A 12,500-nucleotide genomic window follows, 5' to 3' on the forward strand; every position below is an offset into this window, starting at 1 on the left:
CGTGGAACACCACAAACTCGCCAACACTTGCTTCTTTGCTGCTTGTCTCCACTCCGATGTACAGTTTCTGAAGATGATAGAATGATATCAATTATGATAATAGTGAGGGTTTCTGTTAGAGAAAGAAAAAAAATGAGAAGACAGGGGAAATAAAAGAAAAAAAAGAAAAAAAAAGGGGCATGTATTGACGTTTGTGGGTTGGCGGCAACGGGCCTTGATTATTTCCGAGGCAAATTATAGGTATTTATGTTAAAAGCTATATGGGGGTTTTCCCTTGCTACTAATTTACTTGATTTTTTGCTAATTCTTTTATTTTATTTTATTTATCCATTCCCTCTTAATCAGTTTGGGAAGGTATAAATTCATTTTATTTTTAAAAAGTAATTTTATGATACTCTTACTCTTCTGGCAGAAACCGAACAATGATGATATTAGCAACAAATGCCTAATAGCAGTAGTGACCATGATAATGTGTATTACTGCCAACATACCCAAAAAATGTTTAATCAGAAAACTTCAATAGCCCAAATTAAATTAATATAACCTCTCTACATGTACATGTAAAAAGGGAAATAAACTGAAAGAATCTAAAAAAGGCAGAGAGGAAAGAAAAGAAAAAAAAAAAAAAAAAAAAAAAAAAAAAAGGAAAAGAAAAAAAAAAAAAAAGAAAGACAAAAAGAAGAGGAAACCAAAAGAAAAAAAGACATAAAAAAAGAGAAACAAAAAAGTAAATATATAATGAAATAAGAAAAGACAAAATTAAACAGGAAAAAAATAATAAAGAAAAAGGAGATGGAGGAGAGGAAAAAGAAAAGGAAGAGGAAGAAGCAGAACCAACACACGCAAATTCCCAACAACCCATCACTCACCCTGGGTGAATAGTATGCAATAGCCGTGGCACTCGCTGCTGCAATGCTGCCGGTATCATCCTGATACGAGGCTGTGAGACTGAGGGAAGCCGTCTTCTCCGGCACATCTACCACAAAATGGTATACTCCCTTTTCGCGGTATTTCTGCAAGGGTACAGGATGGGAGAATGTTCAAAAGCAGTTGGCTACGTATACTGTATGTGCTATAGAGAGATGTTGAATTATTTGTCTTCTAAACAGAATTTTTGTTTAAGCTTGGATCTAAATATAATCTTGAATACTTTTATCTAGTTATCAATGTAGCTGTAATTCATAACATAATTCTATTCCATCATTTTATTATGGATATTACATATAATGATGCTAATATCTTTGTCAGAATTAACATAATACTATTTAAAGAAAAGAATCTTGTTATATCCTTCAACAAGTGAAAAAAATTAACTAAAAAGATAAAAACTAAATACAAAAAATAAAACAAATAATAAGACCAAAGTAAAACAGAATATATATATAAAATCAACAAAATAAATAAATGAACCAACAAGATTTACCTGGAACTTCTGATTTCGGACAAACATCTCCATCTTCTTCTTCACCAGCTCATTCTCGTTAAGGTAGCGACTTCCAGTCTCATAGTCAAAGTTGAAGTTGTAGTCGTAGTCATCGAGCTTGTAGCCCTCAGCCTGGTAGTCCTGGGCCTTGCGGTTGTACTGCCATGACTGGTCTAGAAACTCACGTTCCTCGTCCTCAGAATTCACTTGGGGGATCTGGCAAGAAAGGGGATACATGGTTTACTAAATGCAAGTGATACGGAAAATGAAATGGGAAAATTGCTGACAAAGGTGGAAAATTAATAAATTAATAAATGAAAGACTGAACTACAAAAAAAAAAGTTATATAAATATACATATATCAATCAATGCATAAATATATTTCATTTGCTTTTTATCTGGGTCTTTGAAATGCTATGATAGACATTGCAATGACAGGTCTATAAAGGGTCTATCTTTAAAGAAGTGAACATTATTCAATTTCAAAATAAAGGTTGTGGTCATCACTGGTAATTATGTATGATTTGCTATGATTAAAATTCTCATTTAGAAAGATTTCCTTACCAAACCAATACATCAAATCAATGCTGAAAGATCTTAATAATGATATATCATTAATCAAGAGAGGAATGCATATTAAACATGAATCATAAAAATCCCTCTGCAAATTGATTTTTCATGTTCTACTTCACAAACAAGACAAAATTGAATAAACACCAAAAAAAATTATTTCTCATTCAACTCTCCTGATCATCTACAGGACCCCCCCCCCAAAAAAAAAAAAAAAAAAAAAAAAAAAATCAAGAAGTTTCCCTTACCTCAATATCATAAACTATTTCACGAGATCCAGTTTCCAGGACAGCCTCTGCCTTCACAACAAGCTTTGAGCCATGCAGTTTTTCCTCTCCAAGGGGCTCAAGGTCATGATATGACACTGCAACCTGAAGTTAAACAAAGTATTTTAGATGTTGACATTTCAATTTGTCTAAACCATCACTTTACTCAGATGCAAGAAATAACACATAACAGGGATAAGAACATATTGGGAAAGAGGAAGCAAATGACATATCAAAAATACAGACGTTAATAAACTTATTAAATAGTGACAATCAAAGGGTAATCTAGCCACTAGCACATTAAACAGAGATAATATAATTTGTAAAATAGTGGAAGATTTCTAAGAATAGAGAGGATGATGTAAATAAATCACAGTAGTAAGAGGAGGAATATGAAGAAAGAAGCAGGAGGAAAGGAATGGAGTGGGAGAGGAAAGAAATGCAAGAGAATGAACGATATAGGAAAAGAAGTAAAAAGGAAACAGACAAAGGCAGATGACAACAGAGGAGAGAGGAAAAGGAGAAATGAGCACCTACCTTAAGCCTAGATGAAATATTTTCACATGCACAGACTAGACTAACAATAATCAACCCAAAAGCTTCCTAAATGAAAGCCAACCCTCCCATCAGCAACTCACTGTTGCTTCGAAGGGCATTCCTGGCTTGAAGATATATGGTGGAGAGCCCAGAAAGCGGCAATTGATCGAGGAGTTGATAATCTTGGCCATGGAGAATCCTGTTTCATTGAGCATCATGAAGGTCTCCTGCACCTCTGCCTCCAGTCGGATTTCAGAACCATCCAGGTCACTAATGCGCTTAGAGAGGTCCTCCATTGGGAAGCTAAAGTCCATCTCACCCTCGAACTGTGGAGAGAGAATTGTATTACAGAGGCAACTGTAACGACACTAAATCAACAGCGATACAGGGCTTGTCTATGTAACATACATTAAAAACTCTAGACCATTACATGACTGGTTAACTGTAATAAGAATTGAGTCATTGATTTTCTGTGTCTGAAATAGGTATGAGTCGTGTAAATTAACTTTACTTCTCTGATATTCCAGTTTAAATCAATTATCATAAATTTTGTGTCTGAGAAGGCTTCCCAGCATTTGGACAAGAAGTAATTCAAGAGTATCTGCTTCTACTGTGGGGAGAGAAAAAAAAAATCCAGAATATTAAGCTTTCTTTTATATATATATATATATATATATATATATATATATATTATATAATATATATATATATATATATACATATATAAATATTATATACATATATACATATATATATACATATATATATACATATATATATACATATATATATACATATATATATACATATATATATACATATATAATACTATATATATATATACATATATACATATATACACATATATATACATATATATACATATACATATACATATATACATATACATATACATATACATATATATATACATATACATATCTATAATATACATATCATATATATACATATACATATACATATATATATACATATACATATATATATACAATATATATATTACATATACATTATATATATATATATATATATATATATATAAAAGGAGGGAAAAAAAGAGAGAGAGAGAGAGAGAGAGAAAAAAAAAAGGGGGCAGACTCACTGGCTCGAAAATCTGCTCTGTGACATAAGTCCAATTAGGATACATCTTATTCCTCACAAACATCTTGAGTGTTGCGTTTCCATAAGCTCCCTTGTCGTTGCCAAACTCACCACCTAGGACACCTTCAATGGCTTCATCTGTGTCTAGGAAATACTTTGGCATGAAGATCTTTACCTGTGGAAGAGATGGAAGAAGAATGAAAAGAGTAGGATTAGTTGTGCTATAAATAAATCTAAAATTAATATTTACAAATGCACTGACATATAAAGAAGAAGAATACATAAAACAAATAAAAACATGAAACACAATGAACAGCAATTACGCACCTCAAAGCGTGGGGTATACCACTTCTCAACTTTAATCCTCTTGATTTCCTCCTGGCCATTGACAAGCACTTTGATGCCCCAATAGCCCACTTTGGGAAGGAATGGCAGAGTGAACTCCATAGACACGACACCTACATTGGTTGGTCTGGAAGGCCAGCGACGCATCACATAGTCGTCTGGGTCCTAAAGGTATATCAGGTCACCAGTTGAAATAGGTATTAATAGTAATTAGAATCGTAACCATAATTCTAAATGTAGAGTAAATTAGGAAGTGAATCTAAATATTTTTAATTCCAAAATACAGAGTTGAGTAATTGTGCAATTACATTTGTCTTAATACTAAAATAGAAATGGCAAGAGGAAATGCTCATAACTGAAGCTGTATTGGTAATCTTTATTCTAAAAAAAAAGGAAAAAAATGAAAAAAAAAAAAATAAATAAATAAATAATAATAATAATAAAAAAAATATATATATATATATATACATAACAAAACTGAACTCATTATATGAATTCTACACTGCAAATTCATACAGAATATTAAACTCAAAAGTTCAAGAGTAACCGGGGCCCAAAGGGCATGAAATTATCTGCTTTGGGTTTTTGGGTATTACAAAAAGGGGCCGGAAGGAAAAATAGTTTTTTAATTTTTAATGGTAAACGGGCATAAAAAAAAGGGAAAATATAACAATCCAAAAACGATGAAGCAAACAAAAAATTTCAAACCAACCCTTTCCAGAAAAATAAAAATCCACAGGAAAACGTCCCTAGGGCTTGAGTTTCCCTATTGAAAAAGTATTCTGAAGCGAACTGAAAGAGAACATAACATCACATCGTTACAAGAAATGTAATGCAGAAATACGATGAAATTTACAACGCGAAACACTTTCTTCTCTTCCACTTATTCCCGGTGTGACTCACCCACTTGGTCCCCCCCGTGTAAAACCCGGCCTGTTTTGCTGGGCCAGGATGGGCAGGAAACGTGTCGGGAAAAAGCAGACGTTACATTGAAAAAGACGGTGCCAAACCCAAATTTTCCCCGGGGAAAGTTACCCCCCACTCGCAGGCGGTTTAAAGGGCCCTCGACCCTTTTTTGGGGGAACCTGGAATTGAATTTTGGGCTCTGAGAGCCCAAATTTTTAATTATGGTTGCTAAAAGAAAGGGATTTTTTTATCACAGGATAAAATTGGGAAAAGAAAATAACTTATTTTGGTTTTGCTGGGCTCCAAAATGGTAAACATCTCTTCTCTGTTTTGATTACAAAGCTTCTGAAATTTCAAAGAGGTTTTTCCCAAAACCCCGTCCCCTTTTAAGAACTATAATTTTATTATATATATATATATATAATTTTATATATTAAAATATAAATTTTAAATATATATATATATTTTATTTTTTTATTTTATATTATATAATATAAAATTTTATATTATATATATTTATATATATTTATATATATATATAAAACCCTATATATTATTTTAAAACCTTCTTAATATATAATCATAATCTATATAAAATTATTTTAAACATAATTATATAATACATTTATAATTTTAATACATATTATATTATTTAAAACATATATATATAATCCTAATATATATTAAAAAATAAAATATATATATAATTATAATTTTATAATATAATTATATAATTTTAAAAATTTATACTCCCATAAAACCCCCTTTTAAATACAAACTCCTATTTCCTTTTATACATTATCTAATATAAACCCATAAAACATATCATATAATATTATTTTTCTATTTCTATATATATATAATTTTAATATTATATATAAATACAAAATTAACTAAAAATAATATATATCTCTAATATAAAATATATTCTAATATATATATTTTATATATTTCTAATTTTAAAATTTTACTCCCTATCTTTATATTCTATCATATATAGATATTTTATTCATATATATTTACTATATATTTTTTTTATTATTTATTAATTTTCTAGTTCTTTCCCCTAATTTATAATTATTTTTCCCATAATTTTATCTTAAAATTTTAATTTTCTACCTCTATCATCTATATTATATAAACTTAAACTTCTATATAAATATATATTAAAATTTTTTTCTATATATATTATATATCTTAAACTATATTTTCTAAAATAATTAAAACTATATATATTCCATATCTATATATAAAATATTTTAAAAGTATAATATATTATTATACTCTAAAAAAAAATATATTAAAAATACATACAATATAATAATATATAATTTTATTTATACTCATATATATAATATATTTTAAATACATTTTTACATATATATAAAAACTACATATAAATACAAAATATATACATTTTTTACATACATATATATACAAATATAACATACATAAAAATACATATATATAAATACAATACAAAACATTAAAACAGCATATATACATTACATTTTAATAATTACAAAATTTAAAATACCCAAAAATATACATAATACATATATATAATTATATACATTTTAAAAAAAAAAAAAAAAAAAAATTACCTACATATATAAATTTTTTCACAAATTTTTACATATAAAAATATATAATATTAAAAATATATATATATATATAACATATAACCCCAATATATATATATATAACACATATAATAAAATATTATATAGACATTATAATACACAAAAATAATAAATATATATTTCACATATATAACCCCCTAATACAAAATATATACATATTTTTATCCCTATACATACATTTTATAAAAATTTAATAAAATTTCATATATACAAAATATTAAAATTTAAATATATAAAAATTCATTTTTATAAAACATTTTATACATAATATTAACATATTAAAAGAAAACAAAATATAATACATCAAAATATAAACATATAAAACCCTACATATATATACAAAATATATACATATATATCATAAAATAAAATATACCCTACAATTTAAAATATCAGACATAAATAAAACAAAAATATACATAATAATATAAAAATTACATATATAAAACAAAATTTTAATTTTACATACAATATACAAATATACAACTACAAAAATTACATATATAACATTACATATATACAAAAACATATATATTTCATAAAATACAAATTTCATTTTTAAAAAAACATATTATACATAATATACATATATATACCCATATATATACATATATATACATATATAAATACCTTTTATACCCCTATAATACCATAATATACCTTTTATAACATTTAAAATAAACAAAATATACATAATATTTTACAAAAATTTACAATATATAAAATATATTAACATATATTTTATCAAACCCTAAAATATCATTTTACAAAATATTATATAATTAAAAATAAAATATTATCATATTATAAATATACATATATATACAAAAATAATATAACATAAAAATTACCATATATAATATAATAATAAAATACAATTTATAACAATATATAATACATATAAAATACATATATAAACATATATATTTTTACCCCTAAAAAAAATACAAAATATATATATAACATATTATTATAACATATATAACATTAATTACCCCCAAAATTTTAACCCCCAAATTTAACTTTTTAACATAATTTTAAAACAAAAAGATACATAAATTAAAAAATAATTAAAATATATATTACAATATAAATAATTTAAAAATTTCAAAAATATAAAATCATATATTAATATATACACAAATAAAAACAAAATAACATAATTTTATTTAAAATATTTAATACATATTATTTCATATATAATACATATAATAAAATTACAAATAATACATATAATTTTAAATATACATAATTTCTTTTTTTTAATACAAATTCCCCTGGCACCCCGAAAAATTTGTTTTTAGGGGACCCAGGGCCCCGCCCTTTTCAAATGGGTGGGGGGAAACCTTTTTTTTTTTTTTTTTTTTGGGTTTTTTTTTTTTTTTTTTTTATAATACAAAATATATAAAATATATAAAATACATATATTATACATAATATATTAAATATATATATATACATATATATATAATAAAAATATACATATATATATATACAATATTTAAAATTATAACATATTATTAAAACCTATAATTTTTATAATATTAAATACATAAATATTTCATAATAAAATATAAATATCAAAATATATTTCCTTTTTACCTAATTTAATCTAGGCCTTTTCCCAAAATATTAATATTTTTCATTTTTAAGTCTTATATATTTACCCCATTTTTTACAATTTTACTTTTTTTTTTTTGTTTTTTTTTTTTTTTTTTTTTTTTTTTTTTTTTTTTATAATATATATAATATAACATTATATATAATATATAAAATTTTATATATATAACATATATATATATATAATATTAAAATTTTATATATAAATATATATAAAAATAAAATATATATTTTTAATAAAATAAAATTTTTAAAATATTAAAATATTTATACATATATATATTTCATATATATTTTTTACATATATTTAAAAATTACTATAAACCTTCCATATATCAATTATATTTCCCCCTTATATACCATATTTAATAATTTAAATATATTTTATATACCAAAATTTATACATTTTTATTATTTTATACAATATAATTTTTAAAAATTAGATACCATTTTTTTATATTAAAATACCAAAATTTATCTCTATAATTTTATATATATAACATATATTTTTATTATATATTATATCTAAAATTTTATCCCCCCAATTTTATATATAATTTTAATATTTTATTATATATAAATTTTTATATAATTTCAAATATATTTATAAATTTTATAATCATATATAAAAAATAATATATTAAAATAAAATACAATAAAATATTAATTAAAATACATATATAAAAAATATATTATATAAAAATAAAATTTTTATATCCTTTTATATATATATATATATATTTTATATACTCTATATATATTCCTTTTAAAATATCCCTATATTTTATCTATTTAATATCAAAAAACTATTATATATATTCTATTTACATAAAATATATCTATACTTTTTATATCTTTTATTTATCTTTTACTATTTTACCTATATTTATCTATCATAATTATACTATATTTTTATATATATAAAAAATAATATTTATACATATATATTTTAAAATCTAAAATATATTCATTTTTATATTTTCTATATTAAAATATATTATCTAAGTCTTACTTTTATCTTTTATTATAAAATATATATCATTTATATTATCTTTCCTATATATATATACAATATAAAATATAAAATATAAAATACAAAACTCTTATTTACATATTTATATACATATATATACCAAAAATCTATAATCTAATTTTATCTACCTTTTTTATATTAAAACCTATATTATAATTTTTATATACCATTTTTAAAAAAATTTCCAAAATATATATATAAAACATAATCTATAAAACCCTAAAATTTTTACAAAAATACATATATATATACATATATTTTTCAATTTTATATATATAATATATATATCCTTTTATAAAATATATCATATATATAAAATACTATCATTTTAAAATATACATATCTATTATATAATCATATACAAAATATATTTTTACATATTATAAAAATTTTTAAAATATACTATATTATATATACATATTATAATTTTCCCTATATATATAGACATATATATATATACAAATATATACATTTTAAATAAATACATATATAATATATAAAAAATATAACATATAATATTTTAAAACTAATATATATAAAAATAATAAATATCATATATATATACATATATAAAACATTATATATATACAAAAAAATAAAATATTAAAACATATATTTATAATTATATAATATAAAACCATATTATACATATTTTATACTATTATATACAAAAATTTATATAATACATATAAAATAATAATATAATTATTTTATAAAATTATATTTTAATTTTCCCTATATATATACATATATTTTTATATAAAACATTTTTAAAAATTTTATATTATATAATTTTATAAAACAAAAATAGAAAATAATAAAAATATAAACATATATATTTTACATATATAATACATAAATATAATATATATAAAAAAATAAAATATATAAAAATATATATAATATATTAAAATATCCATATAAAATCATAAATTATAATATATCCCTAATTAAAATATACTATATATATAATAAAATATAATATAAAAACAATTTTAAAATTTTTATTTTAATATATATATATTATAAAATTATATATACTATAATATATATATACATTATATTTTCATATATATAATATATATATAATAATATTTTAAAATAACATATAAAATAATATAACATTATTATAAAACAATATTTATATATTTCAAAATAATATAACATATATCTAATATATAATTTTTAAAATATATAATATAAATATACTAATATCTAATATATTTTCATATATAATTTTTAAAATATATATATATAATATATATATAAATATCTATTTTAATTATATATATTATATATTAAATTAAAAATAATCTATAAAATATATTATATACCCTATATATATAATAAATTTTAAAATTATATATATTTTATATATTAAAAATTAAAACCCCCAAAAAAATTTTAAAATATAGGTACATATATATATATTTTAATTTTATATATACCCCTATATTTTTTTATTTGTATATAATTTTCATATAAATTTTAATATTATTTTTATATATCTATATCTTTTATATATATATATATATTATTTAATTAAAAACAAAAAAAAATATACATTTTTATTATTTTTTCCTATCTATATATATCAATTATATATATAAAAATATATATATTTATATATTATAAAAATTTTTATATATTAAAATATATATATATTTTTATAAAATTTTAGATATATATATATATTTAAATTTATATATACATATTTTATATTTTAAAAATTTTAAAAATATTTTATATACATATTATAATAATATATATAATTTCAATAAAATATATTAACATATATAGAAAATATCCCTAAATATATAAAATATATATAAAATAAAATATAAATTTTATAAATTACATTTCCCTATAAAAACATATATACTATAATAATATATACCCTTATATTTTAAAATATATTTTTATAAAATATATTTTATTTAAAAATAAAAATATATATAATATATAATAAAATATAAATATAATACATATATAAAACCATATAAAAACTAAAACCCAAAAATTTTTATATACATTAAAAAATAAAATATAATATATAATATTTTTAATATTATAAAATATATAAATATATACATATATATATATATAATTATAATATATATATAAAAATATATATTAAAATAAAATTATACTTTTATTATATACTAATTTATCTATTATATAATTATAATATACATTTTATTATATTTTAATAATTTATATAAAATATATATATATATAAAATTTTATAATATATATATATCCCCTATAAGATAACATAAAATATTATAACATATATAATACATTATTAAATATAATATATAACAATTTAATATATATAAAATATATATTTTATATATATAAAAAAAATATAAATATATACAAAATTTTATTTTATACTTAAAATATAAAAACATTTTATAAAATACATTTTTACATATATATATAATAAATATATTTTATATATACCTAAAATACATATATAAAATATAACCATATATATATACATATATATATACATATATAATATAAATATATTACATATATATATACATTTATTAATATAAAAAATTAAAATATATATACATATATAATATCTTTTTATACATATATAATAAAATTATTTTAAAACCCTATATATAATAAACATATATTATATTTCATATAATATATAAAACTATAATTTTTATATATATAAAATATACAAATATATACATATATTTTATAACATAATTTTTTATTTAATATATAATATATATACATATATATATAACAAAATAAAAATTTTATACATATATATTTTATATATTTTAAATACATAATTTTAAAATATAAAAAATTACATATAAAATATAAAAATTATCCTTAAAAAAAAATAAAAAAAATTTATAAAATATATATACATATGTTTTAAAAAATAAATATATATACATATTATACCCCCTATATAAAAAAAATACATATATATAAAATATTAATATATATATATTTTATAATTAAAATATATACATATATATATACATATTTTTTATATTATA

The 12,500-nt window shown here is 19.8% G+C and overlaps 1 protein-coding gene across 1 annotated transcript in view; it reads right to left on the reverse strand.

Moving 5' to 3' along the window:
* The window catches only part of LOC119598299 (CD109 antigen-like), a 20,057-nt gene extending 15,624 nt beyond the window's left edge, over positions 1-4,433 (reverse strand). The window contains exons 1-7 of the mRNA XM_037947960.1: positions 4,246-4,433; positions 3,920-4,093; positions 2,898-3,122; positions 2,242-2,364; positions 1,424-1,639; positions 870-1,013; positions 1-67 (exon numbers count right to left, since the gene is read on the reverse strand). The exon at positions 1-67 is cut by the window's left edge and continues 38 nt beyond it. Coding sequence (XP_037803888.1) covers positions 1-67; positions 870-1,013; positions 1,424-1,639; positions 2,242-2,364; positions 2,898-3,122; positions 3,920-4,093; positions 4,246-4,410 — 1,114 coding nt within the window. The 5' untranslated portion in view covers positions 4,411-4,433. The remainder of the gene's footprint in view (positions 68-869; positions 1,014-1,423; positions 1,640-2,241; positions 2,365-2,897; positions 3,123-3,919; positions 4,094-4,245) is intronic.
* Positions 4,434-12,500: the final 8,067 nt, after the last annotated feature.

This window comes from Penaeus monodon, chromosome 41, assembly GCF_015228065.2.
Source record: "Penaeus monodon isolate SGIC_2016 chromosome 41, NSTDA_Pmon_1, whole genome shotgun sequence".
NCBI classification, from domain to species: Eukaryota; Metazoa; Arthropoda; class Malacostraca; order Decapoda; family Penaeidae; genus Penaeus; species Penaeus monodon.